The sequence below is a fragment of the Rhinichthys klamathensis genome, unplaced genomic scaffold (assembly GCF_029890125.1).
Source record: "Rhinichthys klamathensis goyatoka isolate OS25496 unplaced genomic scaffold, OSU_Roscu_1.1 h1tg000065l_1, whole genome shotgun sequence".
NCBI lineage: Eukaryota > Metazoa > Chordata > Actinopteri > Cypriniformes > Leuciscidae > Rhinichthys > Rhinichthys klamathensis.
In genome coordinates this window covers 54,807-75,000 of record NW_026606608.1, presented here as the reverse complement: position 1 = coordinate 75,000, position 20,194 = coordinate 54,807, and the positions used below count along the sequence as shown (strand labels likewise).

The 20,194-nt window shown below is 38.1% G+C and overlaps 1 protein-coding gene across 1 annotated transcript in view; it reads right to left on the bottom strand.

Annotated features, from left to right (window-relative positions):
- LOC130084483 (nicotinate phosphoribosyltransferase-like) overlaps positions 1 to 20,194 on the bottom strand; it is a 54,843-nt gene that overhangs the window by 20,743 nt on the left and 13,906 nt on the right. The window contains exon 3 of the mRNA XM_056249943.1: positions 2,774 to 2,906. Within this exon, the coding sequence (XP_056105918.1) occupies positions 2,774 to 2,906 (133 nt within the window). The remainder of the gene's footprint in view (positions 1 to 2,773; positions 2,907 to 20,194) is intronic.

Here is a 20,194-nt window from a genome sequence, read left to right as displayed (position 1 = left end):
ACACAAGAAATACAAGGTTTAAGGTCACCATGATGGAGATCAGCGTTTGCTTTAGTTGGGCTCGTTTGAGTACAAGTTTTTCTTTGGCTGCTGTAATTGAGTGTTTATGAAACATTTGTTATGGCACAAAAGTCAAGGAAAAGATTATGGTCAAGGTTTGATGATGACAATCATCACTTAATGACTTGATTCACTGATCACATTCAGAGTCTAATCTCTGATTATATTATTAGTTGTATTTGAAAATAGATTCTACAACATAAAAACTAGCTGTTATGACTATACAATAGTATGAAGGATTTTACAGAAAATGTAATTCATTACCAAAACTAACACAGACATCAAGAATCAGCATATGAATCGCAACAATGGTGACCATTAAACAACTATTCATACTGCAATGCATGCTGGGTACAACCATAATACAAACCTTATCCATGGCTCCCGCCATGCATTGCAGCATGAATCGTTTTTTAATGGTCACCATTGTTAAGATTCATATACTGATTCTTGATGTCTGTGTAAGTCAGCATGAGACCATAGAGGTTTTTAAAATCTGATTGAAACAACAATGGGCCTTGCAGCAGAATCGCAGTTCTTTTATAATGAATAATACAAGTTACATATCACCTGTTAATCAGAGATTATTCTCAAGAAAAGATCAGAGAATCAAGACACCAAATGATAATTCATCATTCCATAAATCATCATTAAAACAAAAATTTCTTTTGGCTTTTGTACCATAATAAATGTGTTATATAAACACTCAGTTACAGCAACCAGAGAAAAAACTGATCTTATAAAGTCAAGGGTCAAGAGCCCAACTAAAGCAAACACTGACCACTATCATGGTGTCTTTAAATGAAACTCAATAAATCATCTTCATCTAAACCTCTGTACATTCACAATAAAAACTTCTGTAGACGCATGATAAAAGTCAAACTGGTTAGTAATAAGTGAAGCTGGTAATGATGTTTGTGGAGTTGTTCAATCCTCCTCTGCTGAGATCTTGAGAGATTTAAACATATTTTATCTTCAGTTGATTTCATCTAATGTTGTGGTTGGAAGTCAGTTGTAGTTCTTGTGTTTCTCTTTCCTTCAGTAATGTTAACAGCAGGTGTTCATCATTAATGCTCAACAATCACTTAATTATTCACTTAATTAATCACTTAATTTCTTGACTGCAATATCTACTTTTAGTGAACTCAACTGAAATAATTTCAGAGTACTCATAACTATTGTTTTTTATAAACTTAAATGAATTGAGGTAATCGGTTTCCTCAAATGAAATGAGTTAGCTTAACTCATTGGATTTGACTTTGTGTGTGATATTGTGAGCTAGCAGTAACTGCAAGTGCTCTGAGTTCATTTAAAGTTTGTCATTTCACTGTTTTTACTCAATAAAGTGAAGTTTCAGCTATATACAGTATTAAATGCAGTGTAAAGTTTAATTGTGTTTTAAGAAATCTTATTGTTTTAATGAACTCGAATAAAATAAGTTCAGAGTACTCATAACTATTGTTTTTTTTTAAACTTAAAAAAATTGAGGTAATCGGTTTCCTCAAATGAAATAAGTTAGCTTAACTTGTTGGGTTTTACAGTGTGGAAGATATCAATACAGAAATCACCTTTAAGACTTTAATGACTTTTGGGACATTTACACATAAGTGGGCAGTGGAATGGGGGGAAAACGCAAGGTCTTGAGACGTGTTTTTAAAAGCTGAACTTCTTTTCAGAATGTTTACAAACAATAGGCAAAAGATACTTCCGGGTGGCAGAACGCGAGCGGCTTCTACTGACTAACTGAAGAGATCCAGCCGGCTACTGTAACAGTAACATAGTTAAAAACATTGTTGTTGATAAAAGTTGAAACGATAATGAAAACGTGTTGTGTTTGGGGTTATTTTGCTTAGAAAAAAAGAGCTAGAGAGTATTTTGCTAATTATGTGTAGGTCTACTATATTACATATTTATTATATTTTTTACTTATATCATTAAACACAGTTGTTATTATGATAATAAAAAACGCATTATATTAATTACATTTGTTATTTTTATTACATTTTTACTGTCGACAGTTGGTTTCCCTTCCAAGCAATTTACTAGCGTTGCCATAGGAACGCTTCGGCTTTTGCCACCCGGAAGAACGTCTATTACTGTTGCGACGTCATGGTGAATTGGCTTTATGCACAGCTTCACTACTTCCTGAACTTCAGCCAGCTCCTTTGTTTCCTGTCTGTCATTATTGGACAAACTGATTAATCCAGGTGTGCCTGGCCTCAGTAACAATAATCAGGCACACCTGGATTAATCAGTTTGTCCAATAATGACAGACAGGAAACAAAGGGCTGGCTGAAGTTCAGGAAGTAGTGAAGCTGTGCATAAAGCCTATTGTCCTATTGAGCGCCGCGTTTTTAGAACGCCGTCCGTCTAGGGCGCGTTTGCCTAGAAAATGAAAAAGCACGTTCTGTATGAACGGACCCTTACGGAAAAACAAAACTGCTTGAAAATAAGTTTGAACACAGATTTCCAGATGAAGCGTTCTTTAACAGATTTGGAAAGGTGTGCTGTCTTATCATTCCTCCATCTATTTGAAATCCACGGATCACCCTTCTGTGTTGCTGCTTGTTCATACACAAAAATACAAATGAATAATACAAATGAATAAAAGTATGGAAGCCCTTCTCACTTACTGATAATTTATCATTAATGTTATTCACATAGACAGTAAAATAAAAAAATTAAAACAAAATTAAAAAAGGAAGTGTCTCACTGTTTGCTGAGTTACTCGGCGCACTTCCAGCGACTGCCTGCAGAGGTCGCCACTGTCCAGCCTGAGGCCCAGCGGCCGATACTGCAGCTCATCCAGACCCAACGCCACAGCACAGAAACACAGCAGACCACTGCTGCACACACACACACAGGCCGTTTTTCAAAACCAAGAATGCAAAGAACGGACTTGTGTTCTTGGGGAGAACGCTCTTGCTAGTTGTTCTTGGAAGAATGAACTCACAAGGTGACGAGCACACAGAACGCTGCTGACAGTTTGAGACGATGTGTTCTTGCTGGTATTGCGCAATAATACCCCCGCACAGACGCCGTGTACAGTAGCCAAACATAACGAGAATTATTGACGATGACAGCCAGCCTTTATCGCCCAAGCCTACCCTCAGCTCGAAGGATTACTCTACAACTGTACACTACAATAATGTAGGCTATATTCATAACAATAAAGTAACTAAGTTATGAGCTTATGGAGATTATCACTTCCGAAAACGTTTGAGCACATTTTCGATTCGCCATCAATTTTCGTAAAAATGCCAATATTTGAAATCTACACAGTTGATTTCTCGCATTAAATGTTCTCAGAAGTGAATTTAGTGATGAAATTGCGTAGTACGAAATTGTAGAAAAACGACTTGACCTGCCTCTCCTTCCTTGATGCCGAAATGAATGCTGGGATATTTCTGCCGTCAAGTTCACACAAGGGGTGCTTCTCATTTCTTATTTGTGCATCCTTCGTTTCCTTTCCTCGCGTCTCAGCTCCACCCCTGCAGGATGCGAGGGAAGGCTGCAAGGAAAGAAAAGGAGGACGAAGGAAGGGGGGGAGTCCAAGATGGCGTCCTGCTAACTTAACTTTCGCCGAGCTCTGCTGACAAACTTTAATAACGGCATAAATATCACTTTTTAAAGTTACCTTTATGCAAATTCACCCACATCTATCTTTCTGCTTTCTCTGATATTCGAAATATGAAGTCGACCGCTGACAAAAGGAAAGATATGTCGCGTGTTTCGCGGCAATCTGACAAGATGGACTTTCACAACTATGTATCTGTGGAAGAAACTCTGCCTGGGGCCAGAACACCACTTCCAGATAGCCCAGCTAAACCTCCATCTAAGAAAGGCAAGGTGTAACGGGTTGTATATAGTTGTTAAATTCCTGCAAAAATGGGGACAGCGCCATCTGCTGGCGTCACTTGGTATTGCGCCACGGTGCTAAAAATAGCGAATTCTGGGTAATCCACAGCAGAACTTTTGATAACTGCTGTGGTAAGTCGCATGTTAAACGCTGCAGAGACAATAATAGCCTAAGTGCTTTAAATCTCACTACACAATGTTTTATTTCACTGTATTTTTGTTATGATGTAACTAAGAGATGAATGCTGTTTGTTTGACGTCGAGTGAGTCATAAGTTTTAGAGTTGAATGTTAAATGTAGCACATGTTGCATGGCTGCTGCTAATGCTATTCCTCCGTCTGATTTACCGTGTGTTGTGTAGGGCTGTTCTATTCTCTGTCTGCGATGTCATGCCATTCCTGATTCGCTTTGGTTTCTCCTTGTGCAGGTAATATATTGAATTTGATGTTTATTTTTGTTGTGTGAAAAATATATGTTATAACAGCAATATTCCTGTTGAAAACAATTTGCTGTTTTATATACTGTGTTTTCATATAGCAGAAGTGCTTTAGAAGCTGGAGATTTTATTTATTTTATTTTATTTCACATTTTACTGTGGAAAAGACAAAGAATTGTGAAACATGTATATTTGTACTTTTGTTAAAAAAAGAAGAATCATTCCACTATACGATCACATTTGGAACAGTTTAATAAAAAAGAGCAGAACTTTTGATAACTGCTGTGGGCTGTTCTATTCTCTGTCTGCGATGTCATGCCATTCCTGATTCGCTTTGGTTTCTCCTTGTGCAGATGTTCCACATACACAACGAGACTGATGCATAGAGGACCGTCACATTGGTGCCGTGACTGTGAGTGAGTGGACGTCTGCCTGCCATTGATGGACCGCTGTAGCTGTGGCTTCGTTCGGACATCGTGGACTGTAGTTTCCTGAAGAGGACATCTTTATGTTATCCTTTGCACATTAAAAGGATTCTAAATGCTCTGATTTTTTTATTCATTTATAATTTTGATTATTTTGGGTCAGTTTTCTCTTGTTAGTTGATCTGTTTTTTTGTTTTTGTTTTTTCCTGATCTTATTGTTTTGAAGTGTAGTCATAATGAGCGAAACAGGACTTGATTCGCCGGCTCGTACTCCAGCTTCTGTTGGTAGGGGGAGAGGTGTACTGCAGATACCTGCTTCCTTTCTTGGTAGTCCTGTTGTTGGCAGTAACGTTGCGTTAGGAGTGAATAGGGTTGACTTTTCAATTGATCCCCCTGACATTACTGATATGCGTAACCCACATAGGCAACCAGTCACTAGTTCAACTCCACACTCTGAACATGTTGCCCCCGACTTGTTAGATCAAGTAGGTTAAACAAAACAAAGCAGCAGATGTAGCCTCTGAATGTCTGAAGGAGCAAGGCAAATCATTTGATAATCCAAGAACAGAGATTGCACACATGTTCATCCGCCATTGTCCCAGTAAAGATTTGGCTCTGACCTTTCGATCCAAGTCCATTGACAAGTGGTCAGCCCATGAAGTGCAAGCTGTGTTAAATGCCCATAAATCAGAGTCCAGCTTCAAACCTGCTAGTTCGACATGTTGTGTTAGGACTGATAAGGCAAATGTTTGCAAAGTTGATGTTAATACAGCTTCTGTCGCTTGTCATGTCTCTGGATCACAGCAGTGTGGATCTACAGACCAGGCTAATCTAGAGAGAGTGATCGACATGCTGGAGAAAGTTTTACTGCGCAATTCATACGTACGACAGCCTAACTCAGGTCGACGCAATGCCAGACTCCCAAGAATTGATGGCTTAGATGCCTTACCGTGTGCTATCTGTAACGATGGAGCTCACTCTGCCCTAGCCCACTGCCGTGAGCATCGCCTGTGTTTTCAGTGCCTGTCACCCGGCCATTCCCGACGCAACTGTCCTGTGTCACGGGCTACTCTACCTCCGTCTAATCAGGGAAACTAACAGATCTGCGCGAGGGGGAGGGCAGTGTAGATCTAATTAGTCAGCCTCCCATTTGTGATACTGAGGATTATGAGTCTGTATACGAGGTACAAAAAAGTATTGCCCCTTCTGACAAGACTGTCATTTTTCAATGCTTACAGTTCCTATGACTGATAGTCTGTTCTATACCCCTGTGTCTGTCGAAAATGGTCCAACACTGAAAGCACTGATTGATAGCGGCTCTATGGCGTGCACCATAAGCGAAGCAGCAGAAGCTAACTTGTTGAAAGCCAATCCTAACCTGATAAAGACTCCAGCAGATAATGTCGTCGTTGTTGGATGTGGAGGTCATAGAGTTAACCCCAAAGGGATATATGATGTCACAGTCTCCGTTTATGGATGTAAAATGATGATCTCTGTTCTGGTTGTGACAGGTCAGAACTGAACAGAAGAAGACAGAAGAACTGATTCTTGGCAGCAATGCTATCAAACAAAAGCATGTTGACTTTACTGAGGACCACCGTCGGTTACTGGAAGTTGATGACCATGCCAAGCGGAGATGGGATGAATGAATCCTTTCAGTTTTTGTCATTACTCGCTAACACAGATAGGTGGAAAGGTGATAGTGTGCCAGACAAAGTGGGTACTGCCAAACTTAAAGGTAGTGTAACATTGCAGCCACAGAGTGAATATCTAGTTTGGGGTAAACTCCCTAGCAAGGCCATGGTGTCTGTGGGTAGTACCGTAGTCATAGAGCCCACTCAGTCTAACTCCAGGCCTAAACAGATCTTGGTCGGCCGAGTCATAGCACCATTATTTGGTGATGGCTTAGTTCCAGTTAAACTAGTTAACCCCACTAATCGCCCTATGACACTGAGAAGGAATGGAAAAATCGCTGATGTATCCCCATGTATTGCAGTAGAGGATTTCCCAGAGGTTGGAAGTGTCCAGTGTAACGTCCAGTCAAGTGCCCAGTCCTGTCACCTCCCCGAGCAACCTCTACAGTCAGAAGAGGAGTTGGCCAACATTCTGAGGGACTTGGGATTCAACGATTTAGACCTAAGTGCATGTGAAGTGTCTCTCGAGTGGAAGAACAAACTGTTCAACATCATCACAGCACATGAGTCTATATTCTTGAAGAATAAGATGGACTGAAGATTTTGTTCACAGGATCCGTCTGGTTGACGACAAACCGTTTCGTCTACCTTATCGCAGGATACCACCAAGTCACTATGAGAAGCTGCGGACAGCCTTGAATGAAATGGAGGAGAGTGGTATAATAAGAAAGTCTAACAGTGAGTACGCATCACCTTTAGTACTTGTGTGGAAGAAAAATGGCGACCTCAGGATCTGTAATGATTTCCGATGGCTCAACGCCAGGACAGTAAAAGATGCTCATCCTCTCCCACACCAGTCAGATGCACTTGCTGCTCTAGGTGGAAATGCTTTCTTCTCCACTATGGACCTGACATCCGGTTTCTACAATGTGCCACTATATGAGGGAGACAAAAAGTATACAGCATTCTCATCTCCATTCGGACTCCACGAATACAATCGCATGCCCCAAGGCCTCACAAACAGCCCCGCTACATTTATGCGGATGATGATGTCGATTTTCGGTGACAAGAACTTCACCAGTCTGTTGTGTTACCTTGACGATCTTTTGGTCTTTGCCCCTACAGAGCAGCTTGCACTCGACCGGCTGGAGATGGTGTTTTCCAGGTTGAAGACTCAGAATTTGAAGCTCTCACCAAAGAAATGTAATTTTCTGAGAAGGTCTGTGAAATTCCTGGGCCACATTGTAGGTGAAGACGGAATCTGTACTGACCCTGAGAAAGTTCAGGCCATCACTGATGTGCAAGTGTCTGATTTAATGGACTCCGATGGCGTCACTCCTTGTCCTAAGAAAATCAGATCATTTCTGGCTATGGTGTTGTATTATCAACATTTTATTGAGCAATGTTCAGCCAAGGCGAAGCCCCTCTTCAAGCTCATCTCCCAGCCAGACTTTGCTTTAAAAAGAGAGGGAGACATCCTAAAAAGAAAGTTGTAAATGTTGAACTCACACAATCAGACTGGACTGAAGAATGCAAATGTGCATTTGAGACTTTAAAGCATGACTTGCTTACAAGTGTAACATTAGCTCACCCTGATTTTGATGACCATTTCATATTAGCCGTGGATGCGTCTTTCGATGGGTTGGGAGCAGTACTCTCTCAGATCCCCCGAGGCAGTGACATGGCGAGGCCAGTGGCTTTTGCGAGCAAGACGCTTTCACGCTCCCAGATGAACTACCCCGCTCACAGGCTTGAGTTTTTAGCCTTAAAATGGGCAGTATGTGACAAATTCCATTACTGGTTGAAAGGTCGTCATTTTACAGCTTGGACTGACAACAACCCGCTCACATACATACTCACCAAACCAAGACTTGATGCATGTGAACAGCGTTGGGTAGCGAAGCTGGCATCCTATAGTTTCGATCTGAAGTATGTGCCAGGAGCTAAGAACGTAGTGGCAGATGCACTCAGCAGAGAGCCTTTTGTCCAGTCGAGTGTCAGTCATCGCCTTGTGACAGAGCCATACCATGCTTTGTTAAATCAACTGAATGGTGTGATGGATGAAACAGTTCAAGATGCTTTCAGATACACAAACAACTGTCAACTTGTGAACACAGATGTTGAACCAAGCTCTGATCTCTCCCACCCACTTTCCCAGGGCAAGTTAACATCTCAGGACATCTCCGCCCTCTTGGATGCACACTGCTCTGGTGGGACAAGCCGTGTAATGGGGACGGGAGTCATCCCTCATTTGGAGAAGGAGGATTGTGCCACTGCTCTGCCTAAAAGCACTCTTCTGACTATGCAGGAGCAGGACAGCACCGTGAGTAGAGTGGTTTACTATGTCCGGAGACACAAGAGACCTGACAAACGTGAGCGTATAAAGGAGCCTCGTAGTGTAATCAAGCTGCTCAAGCACTGGAACAAACTCACACTGCAAGATGGCATGCTATTTAAAGTGAAAAGAGATTACAACATGAACAACAAGCTCTATCAGTTCATTGTACCAGATTGCTTAAAACAACAAGTTCTTCATGGCATACACGATGCCGCAGGTCACCAAGGACGCTCACGTACACTCTCCCTGGCCAGACACCGGTTTTTTTGGACAGGTATGGCGCATGATATTGTGCATTATGTCAGAAACTGCAAACGTTGCATTGTTGGTAAGACGTCGGAGCCTAATGCTCATGCTCCTTTGGAGAACATTCACACCACAGAGCCCATGGAATTGATTTGCATTGATTTCTGGTCAGCAGAGCAGGGAGATAACAAGTCTGTTGATGTTCTCGTAGCGACTGATCATTTCACTAAGATGGCTTTTGCTTTTCCTTGTAAGAACCAGTCAGCGAAACAAGTGGCTCGCCGTTTATGGGATGATATTTTTTGCATATATGGCTTCCCGAAGCGTGTGCATTCTGACCAGGGGGCTAATTTCGAGAGTAAGCTCATCAAGGAACTGTTGGATATGGCTGAGATAAAGAAATCGCACACTATCCCTTACCACCCGATGGGTAACGGGATCACAGAGAGTTTCAACAGGACCTTGGGGAGCATGATCAGAGCCTTACCCCCCAAGTCCAAAGCAAAGTGGCCCCAGTCGTTAAGAGTGCTGACTTTCTGTTATAACTGCACTGTCCACGAAACAACCGGCTTTGCACCATTTTACCTCATGTTTGGGAGGATTCCCAGACTTCCAATTGATGTAATGTTTCAACATGTTCTAAAGAATGATCTTGTCATTACCCATTCAGAGTTTGTGTCCCACCTTAGAAGAGACCTGAGTGAGGCAGCAGAGGTTGCGCAGAGGCACAGTTCAGCTGAACAGACTCGTCATGCCAAGCTCTACGACCGCAAGGTAAAAGGTTCTCCATTGACTGTTGGTGACAGGGTTTTGTTGGCAAACAGAGGTGAAAGAGGGAAACAGAAAGTCGCAGACAAATGGGAGTCAATTCCTTACGAAGTGTTGTCAGTAAGATCAGCAATCAATGTCTATCGTGTGAAGGACACAGTCACTGGCAAAGAAAAAACAGTTCACCGAAACCTACTCCTTCCTGTTAGTTTCCTGTTGAGAAACAATGATGCTGACCTGTTGTCTGATTCCCTGTCAGTTGGTGCTGGGACTGATCATGGTGATGCTCTGCCTCATGACCTACTTGACAGTGATGAAAAAACATTGCAGTGGATTTTGCAATCTGGGAAGACTGCTGAACTTGATGAAGTTGTTGTCGACTTACCCAGTTCATCCAACGCAGCAGAGAATACTCCTCATGTGGATGATGTTGTCAACGACAGTCATGTATGTACTGGCCGGGGCAGTGATGTGAGCCAGTCATCATTCCTGGATGATCAGTCTGCCCACAGTCACCCCATACAGCTCCCCCCAGACTCTCCAGCTGATGCACACTCACATGTTCCCAGTAGTGTAGACTCAGAATCAGTTGAGCCTGTAATTTGCATCCAGCCAGGGCGAGTATTCCCAGACATGACTAGGACTGGTAGGACCATTAAACCTCCAAAGAGATTGATTTGTGAAATGAATGACCAGGTTGTGGAAGATTCAAGGTCTTCAGTGGGTTCTTTTGTTACTTTAGTGAGAAATGTTTTTGCAGTGTAGCCTGAGACTTTATAATGTACATTTGAGTAATTCTGTTCAAGAGTGTAGACAGATACTCCATTTTTCTCTGGAGTTATTTTTCTTGAGCTGTGTCAATTAGGAGAGGTGTAAACGGCATCTCTTGTGTCTATGTTAAGGTTTAGGTTTTGGTACCACCCTATCCTTGCATATCTCTGTAGGAGGAGTTTTGTAACTGATAATAAGGCAGTAACGCTCAATGTAATTCATAATTATTATTTTTTTCTCTTTCACTTCTTTCTTCTGTTTTGTCTGTTTTGGATGCGCTTCCCTGATTTAGCAGAAATTTAGGGGGGTGTATGTAACGGGTTGTATATAGTTGTTAAATTCCTGCAAAAATGGGGACAGCGCCATCTGCTGGCGTCACTTGGTATTGCGCCACGGTGCTAAAAATAGCGAATTCTGGGTAATCCACAGCAGAACTTTTGATAACTGCTGTGGTAAGTCGCATGTTAAACGCTGCAGAGACAATAATAGCCTAAGTGCTTTAAATCTCACTACACAATGTTTTATTTCACTGTATTTTTGTTATGATGTAACTAAGAGATGAATGCTGTTTGTTTGACGTCGAGTGAGTCATTAGTTTTAGAGTTGAATGTTAAATGTAGCACATGTTGCATGTTGCTATTTTGCTATAATGTTGCTATTCCTCCGTCTGATTTACCGTGTGTTGTGTAGGGCTGTTCTATTCTCTGTCTGCGATGTCATGCCATTCCTGATTCGCTTTGGTTTCTCCTTGTGCAGGTAATATATTGAATTTGATGTTTATTTTTGTTGTGTGAAAAATATATGTTATAACAGCAATATTCCTGTTGAAAACAATTTGCTGTTTTATACACTGTTTTCATATAGCAGAAGTGCTTTAGAAGCTGGAGATTTTATTTATTTTATTTTATTTCACATTTTACTGTGGAAAAGACAAAGAATTGTGAAACATGTATATTTGTACTTTTGTTAAAAAAAGAAGAATCATTCCACTATACGATCACATTTGGAACAGTTTAATAAAAAAGAGCAGAACTTTTGATAACTGCTGTGGGCTGTTCTATTCTCTGTCTGCGATGTCATGCCATTCCTGATTCGCTTTGGTTTCTCCTTGTGCAGATGTTCCACATACACAACGAGACTGATGCATAGAGGACCGTCACAAAGGCAGATGATGATGATATCTCCTCTGTTGTTTCGACGCTCTCTAATTTGATTAACACTCATTCTGACGCCATAGAGAGAATGGTGAGTGAAAATGCCCTAAAAATTGAAGGTTTAAAAAAAACAGTGGACTTCGTATGTGCTGAACTAAACGACATCAAAGGCCAAGTCATTCACGTAGAGAAAAGATTGAGCACTGAAGAGAAAAAGATGGGATTCTGTGAACAGCGTCTCACTGACTTGGAAAGATACTCCCGTCGCTGGAATCTACGTTTACACGGTGTTACTGAGAAGGAAAGTCAAGATGTCAGGGCGGAATCCATCCGTATCTGTGAAGCCACTTTCCCTGAGGGAGGAAGCAACCTAGCAGACAAAATCGATACAGTTCACCGCGTTGGAAGGAGGCTCCAGAATAGCTCACGACCGCGATCAATCATTATTCAATTTTCTTCGCGAGTTATGAGAGACGGAGTGTGGAAGGCAGCGAGGACGTCGGAGTTTCTTCGTGCCAATCAACTTCGCTTCACGGAGGATCTCATCGCGACAGAAGAAGACAGCTGCTTTGGCCTGCTGTAGATAAGGCACGAAAAGAGGGAAAGAAAGCTCACTTCATTGGAGGTCGTGCCTTTGTTGATGGATCTGAAATTTTTCCACCATAAGCATGGTAAACCAGTTTAATTTCAGTGGGTGTAATATATTTCATTTTAAGAAAGCTCACTAATTTGATTGACTGAGTTTATGCCGAAGATTGCATTTACCTGACTCTGTTAGTCAGCTACCGATGCTCTTTTCTTTTTCCCTTGAGGGTTCTACTACTGGTACCTTTTTTCTATTATCTCTTGTTCTGTTCTTTTGAATGTCTATTTCGATTGTTTCTCTCAATGCCAGGGGGTTGCGTGATAATGTAAAGCGTAAAGCATTGTTTTTGTACGCTAAGTCTTTCAAAAGTGACTTTTGTTTTTTCCAGGAGTCTCACTCTGTTTCAAATGACACTACTTTTTGGAAAAACCAATGGGGCAATGAGGTTTGGATGGCTCATGGTTCAGAACATTCTGCTGGTGTGATGATAATGAAAAACCATTTTGCAGGTTCAGTGTTACAGAGTTATATAGATCCTAAGGGGCACTTTCCTATGTTGGTCATTTGTATTAATAATATATTTGTTTTGTTGGTAAACATTTACGGATACAATACCTCTAGAGAAAATGACTTGTTACTTGATGAGATAGGAGACAAAAGTTTAGTATGGTTTAATACATTTCCTGATGCTGTAATTTGTATTTGTGGTGATTTTAATGTCACTCCTGATAACAATCTTGATATATTTCCTCCTAGGCAGTCTACTTCTCCTAATTTAAAATTTAAAATGTTCATGGAGAAGTTGGATTTAGTTGATATTTGGAGGGAGACGTTTCCAAATACTAAATCTTATACATGGGGTAACAAGAATCGCTCAAGACTTTCTCGTTTAGATTATTGGCTTGTACCAAACTCTTTCAAAGATTATAATGTTTCGGTTAGTATTCTTCCCTCTCCCCTAACAGATCATCACACTATTCTCCTTTCTGCTCCTCTATCCACAGGACACTCAAATATAAATTCTAGAGCCTCTTACTGGAAATTGAATTCATCTCTACTTAAGCATGATGAATTGAAAAAAAGAATTTCCTTTCTGATTCGATACTACTGGGTTAAAGCTTCTTCTGAAAAAATTTTTAGTCTAAATTGGGAATTGTTAAAATATGAAGTTGGAATGTGTATAAGACATTTTAGCAGCAATTTGGCAAAACAGAGAAGGAATGAAGAGGAGAAGGTCATATCAAAAATCTTAACACTTCAGAGCAAAATTCAAGGAAGCTTATCGGAAACTGATCTAACAGAACTTACAGAGCTCCAATCTAAATTAGACAATATTTATAAATACAAAGCTGAAGGCTCTTATGTTCGTTCAAGGAGGAAATGGCTAGAACAAGGTGAACAGAGCTCTGCTTATTTTTTTAGAATGGAAAAACAAAACTCCAGGAATCTTTCCATTAGTTCGCTACAAATTGATGGCATTTTAACACAGATAATTCTAAGGAAATTGTCTCTTTTTGTAGTAACTTTTATTCTAAACTATATAAATCCAATTACTGTAAGGACTCAACCTCTCTTTTCTTTCAGTCATTAAAGGAGGTTAAATCAATATCTAAAGATGAGCAGCTTGCCTGTGATAAAACTATAACTATCACTGAGGTGATTGAGGGGATTGAGGGCCTTAAAAATAACAAATCTCCTGCACTGAAAAAAATTTGGAGTAGGATTTACTTGAAAAAAGCTTGCTAACTTTTTTCACTCAGAAAATGCTAGTAAATTTACAACGATTTGCCAAGTAAAAACCTAAACATATTTATCAGTAGTTTTAATTAGAAATATTTAGGTTAAATTTACTTGGAATATGGAATTAAGTAAACTTTACTTAACCTAGTCAAGTGAAAGTAACAAAGTAAATAAGAAATTTTAACTTGGCTAGTAAAAGGTTGAGTAATATCAATTTAGTTGAAAATTCCTTTGCATTACATTTCACTCAAACAATAATATTGAATTATACCAGTATGTGCTTTACTTAGAACTTCTAAGTAACTTATACTACATCATGTCAGATATTAAACAACATGTGAATGCAAAGACCTCAATACTTGGTAGAAAATACACAATGACGGTAACATTTGATGGATCGTTTTTGTGTTTGAATGTGTCATTTTGAGCAGAAAATTTACTCGAAATGTCACAAAATGGCAAGTTACTATAATCCTAACAACAAAAGCAATGATAAAACAGTGTAAACACAGCTGGAAACCAGTGAAAAATCAACCTCATTAATTATTCAAGGTCCATACATGATGGGAACCCCAGTATCAGAAAAGTTGAGTAATTTTTACTTAATTTTATTAAGTTGATATTTACGCTTTCATTTCTACTCGCTTGAATTAAGTACTGATATGGAATTTACTTAGTTTTTTAAATTATTGCCTGAACTAACTTTTTCATGTAAATTACATTGTTTTTTTTCAGTAGTATTTACTTCACCACAAAATCATTTTTTACAGTGTGGCCGAGTTTTATAAAAACTTTGCTGAAGAATTAGCACCGTTCCTGCTAGAGATGTTTTTGGAGAGTATTCAGTTAGAAACTTTGCCTTCTAGTTTAACACAAGGGCTTTTAACTCTGATACCTAAACCTAAAAAAGATACAACTTTGATAGATAATTGGCGACCTATTTGTCTTCTTAATAACGATTATAAAATATTAGCTTGGGCTTTGGCCAAAAGACTTAAGTGTGTTCTGAGTTCAGTTATTGATGAGACTCAATCAGGATTTATGCCAAAAAGACATATAGCAAACAATATCCGACTTGTTCTAGATTTATTAGACTATAGCGAATTAGTTGATGATGGCAGTTTTATTCTTTTTGTCGATTTTTACAAAGCTTTTGATTCTCTTGAACACGAGTTTATTTTTCTAGCTCTCCAAAAGCTTGGGTTTGGTGATCCGTTCTGCAAGTTTATAAGAACTCTTTATAACAATGCCAACTGTTCCATCAACCTTAAATCGGGTACCTCGCCTAGATTTCAATTGTCAAGAGGAGTTCGTCAGGGTTGCCCTATATCCCCTTATTTATTTCTTGTGGCTGCACAACTTCTTTCCTCCTTTCTTCTGAGTAGCCATCTGCAAGGTATTACTATTTCCAACAAACATATACTTATTAGTCAGCTAGCTGACGACACTACCCTGTTTTTAAAAGATGAATTACAGATTCCGATTGCAATCCAACACATTCAATTTTTCTCCAAAGCTTCTGGTTTAAACTTAAATCTTAATAAATGTGAGCTGTTAGCTGTTAAAACATGTCCTTCTCTATCTCTTTATGGTATTCCAGTTAAGTCACAGGTGACCTATCTGGGTATATCCATATGTAAGGATGATAAAGTCAGATGCAGACTGAACTTTGACCCAGTTGTTGGGAAAGCTAAAAGGAAATTCAATTCATGGTTACAGAGAGGTTATCTCTGAGAGGACGAACTCTTATTGCTAAAGCTGAGGGTATTTCAAGAATGACTTACCCAGCTCTCTCCTTATATGTGGATAAAGCCGCATGTGCAGATATTGATAGAATGCTATTTGATTTCCTGTGGAAGCATAAGAGGCTTTACGTTAAAAAGTCTGTGGTTATTAATAATTATGAGTGTGGTGGTCTAAACTTTCTAGATTTTACTTCTTTAAATAATACTTTTAAGATAAATTGGTTAAAACAGTACACTGTAAAAAATAAAATCGTAAAAAAACGGTCAATGACTGGCAGCTACGGCTGCCAAACAAAAACCGTAAAAATAAAGTAATATATCCTAATTTAAATTGAGTGCAAAAAACTTTTCCAAACTTTGTCCTTAAATGTTTTACAGAAAAACACTGTTATTTTACAGTTATTTCCTGAATTATTATGATCAAACACCTTCACTGTGAAAAAAAAGGTCAAATGACTGTCAGCAATGGCTGCCATACAAAAAACATAAAATGAATGTAAAATATCCTAATTTAAATAATAAATACTATTTCAGAAATCTTCATTAAGCTTTTTAACAGAAACACAGTTGTTTCACACACATATATATATATATATATATATATATATACTGAATTTTTACTAAAAAACATTCACTGTAAAAAGTAAATATCTTGCTATAAACTACATGCATGATTTACTGTGATTATACGTCATCAACAACTACACAGTTACTGTCTGTTAAATAAAGCAACACACAGCATTTCATCAGTGTTACTCTGCTCATCCTGGACTGAAGCTCAGGCTCTACTCTTCAACACAATGGTGACACACACAAAACACACCATACAGAAACACTTTACATCCCAACAGAACATTAAACACCAACAGATCTCTCAAGATCTCAGCATCTTCACTTATTACAATCCTTCTTTCACACTAACATTCTTATTGAGAAATAACAGAGGTTTAGAAGTTGATATTTTATTGAAAATAATAAAGTTTGATGTCACCATGATAGAGGTCAGTGTTGGCTTTAGTTGGGCTCTTGACCCTTCATATATTAACATTAGTTTTTCTCTTAACTGTGCATGTCTTTGATGCATATTTGTTATTGTAGGATATTGAGAAAAACTCAGATCAAATGATGTTGGTCACTTAATAGTGATAATATTCATCAAGCAGTTGTCTGCTGTATTGATACCACCTGATTGGTATGACTTTTTAATGGCTGATTAAGTTGTAAAATGTTAATTGTTAATTTAGAATGCCAGTATTACTATAGGAGATCCTACAATGCTGTGATATAAGATTTTATGAAGTCATTATGCAAAAAATGTTTTGACAGGATCATACAGACTCACTCAGACATCAAGAATTAGCGTGTGAATCTCAACAATGGTGACAATGAAAAAAAAACTGACCTATTATAAAGTCACAAAAAGGCTTTGTTGATTGTCACCATTGTTGAGATTCATATGTTGATTCTTGATGTCTCTATACTCCTAACAAAATAAACCAACTAAAAAAAAATTATGTAGAATATATATATTTTTTTAAATTTGAGATTGCAATAATACTGATCCCACAATATTTCAACAAATCATGTGAAAAAAGTATGATAATAATTGCCTTTGTATAACACTAAAGTCCATCTATATATAATGTATTCACAGCTAATAGAGATTTGACTGTCATATCAGTGAATCAGATCATCATATGATCACTATAAAATGATCAATAAATGACCAAGATCATTTTATATTTTCTCTTGCAATTATTGCCATAATAAATGTGCATCAAAACACAGTTAAAGCAGCCAGAGAAAAAGTAATGTTGAAACTCAAGAGTCATGAGCCCAACTAAAGCAAACACTGATCTCAATCATGGTGACATCACATTTCTATTAAAGTTTTTTACACTTTATTTAAATTAGGATATTTTACTTTAATTATATGGTTTTTGTTTGGCAGCCGTAGCTGCCAGTCATTTGACCCTTTTTTTACGATTTTTTTACAATGAAGGTATATGATCATAATAATGCAGGAAATACCTGTGAAATAACAGTATTTTTTGTTTTATTTGAATTAGAAGATTTTACTTTAATTTTATGGTTTTTGTTTGGCAGCTGTAGCTGCCAGTCATTTGACCCTTTTTTTACGATATTTTTTTCACTGAAGGTATATGATTGTTATTTTACAGGTATATCCTGAATTATCACAGTGTTTTTCAGTTTATTTAATTTAGGATTTTTTACTTTAATGTTACAGTTTTTTGGGGGCTGCCAGTCATTTGACCGTTTTATCATTTAACTGTTTTGTTACTGTTTAATTACAGATTATATTTGTAATTTTACAAACATTTTTATGTAATTTAAGAAAACAGAAAAAATACTGTATGAAAAATACAATCAATTTCCTGTATAAAAAATGTGAATCACTGCAATTTGTCATTAATGTCACAATACCTAAAATAACAGCTGAATTTTTATTTTACAGATATTATTTGTAATTTTACAGTGTTTTGAGTACAATTTAAAATGAAAGAAAATGATCGTCAAAAAATCACAGTTAGTTTCTGTAAAATTAGGATTTTTTTTTACAGTGTACTTAACAAACCCTGATTCTTTCTGGAATACTTTTCCTAGTCTTGTTTTCTCTAAGGTGGGAGGTCTCCCTTTTCTATTGTTATGTAACTACAACATCACCAAATTGCCCCTTAAATTGTCAAATTTTCATAAACAAGCGCTTTTGGCCTGGCACCTAATTTATAAACACAATTTTAGTCCTCACCGGTACTTTATTTGGAATAACTGTGATATTATTTATAAAAATAAGTCGTTGTTTTTCCCAAACTGGGTTAAAAATAATTTCATTTTGGTTTCTCAATTAATCAATTCTGATGGATACCTGTATTCATATTCAGAGTTTTTGAACAAGTACAATACCTGTCACTCCTCGAGAGTTTGCTATTGTAATGGATGCCATCCCTTATGGAGCAATAACTCTTCTCAGAGACTCAGCTAGATCCCATATTTCTATGTCAATAGCTCATCCTTTTGATACAATGATTGGAAATATTTGTTTTTTATCTAACTCTTCTAGTCGGAACAGAAGAATTAGACAGCTATTTCAAAATGAGATTGTTTCTCTTCCATACATTGTGTCGTACTGGAACGGCCAGTTTGTCAATATTACATGGAAGAAAGTGTGGACTTTGTCTTCTAAATATTTAATAACCAATAAGGTTAAGGATGTGTCTTACAAATTACTTCATCTTTTTTATCCTGTGAAGCTTTACTTGAAAAAGATGTTTCCTGATATTGACACTTTATGTTCTTTTTGTGATACTGAACACGAATCTATTTCCCATCTCTTCTGGGAATGCACATATCCAAGTCTGTTCTGGAAGGATTTCTGTATCTTTATTCACACATTTTCATCACAGAGTTTTTCTTTGTCATACAAAGATGTTCTATTTGGTCAGCACAACTTTGAAAAAGATGTAAAGGACCAATATTTTTTGATAAACCTATTTATTTTTCTTGCGAAATGTTTTTTACACAAATGTAAATTTCAGGGTGCTAAGCCCTACTTTTTTATTTTTTTGTAAGGAACTTAAATCCTACCTGGACACTCTCAGTACATCCAGCAACTCCAAAGCTCTTAAAACTATCTCACTGTGTCATTTGCATGATACTCTCCTGACTTTATAACATGTAATTGTACTCTCAACTGTATTTACCCCATGGCATTGATGTTGTATCTTCTTAGAAATGCAATAAAAAAAAATAAAAATAAAAAGAGGACGAAGGAAAGTTTTTTATACTTTGGAATACTTGACCACTCGAGCGTCACTTCACTGCGTCATCAGCAGCGCTCAAAGCATCTGCCCTTATGTTGTAGAAGTTTGGATATTTAAGAAATTTGTAATAAATAATAATAAAGCAAGATACCCTGTTGAAATATGTGAGATGTGTGGTTTATACAGTATAAACTGCAATGGTAAAGTATAAATTAAAATGATTGTGACCGACGTGAAGGGGAGGAGAATTTCTACGTGCGTCACGTTAAGTCGATAAAACACTTCCGCAAAGCATACAACTGGGGTGCTTCTCAATATCCCTCCTCGTCTCCTCGATCCTCCATCCTATGACCCGGAAACCGATCGAGCTCAGCCATCTTGAAGGACATCTCAATTCTCTAATTGCACCGCGAGGAGTCGAGAATCGAGGAGTGAGGAGGCTTCCAGAGGAGCTATGAGCGAGGATACACAGTTGTATGCTTTGCGGAAGTGTTTTATCGACTAAACGTGACGCACGTATCAAATCTCCCCCTTCACGTCGGTCACAATCATTTTAATTTATACTTTACCATTGCAGTTTTTATAAAGCACACATCGCACATATTTCAACAGGGTATCTTGCTTTATTATTATTTATTAAAAATTTCTTAA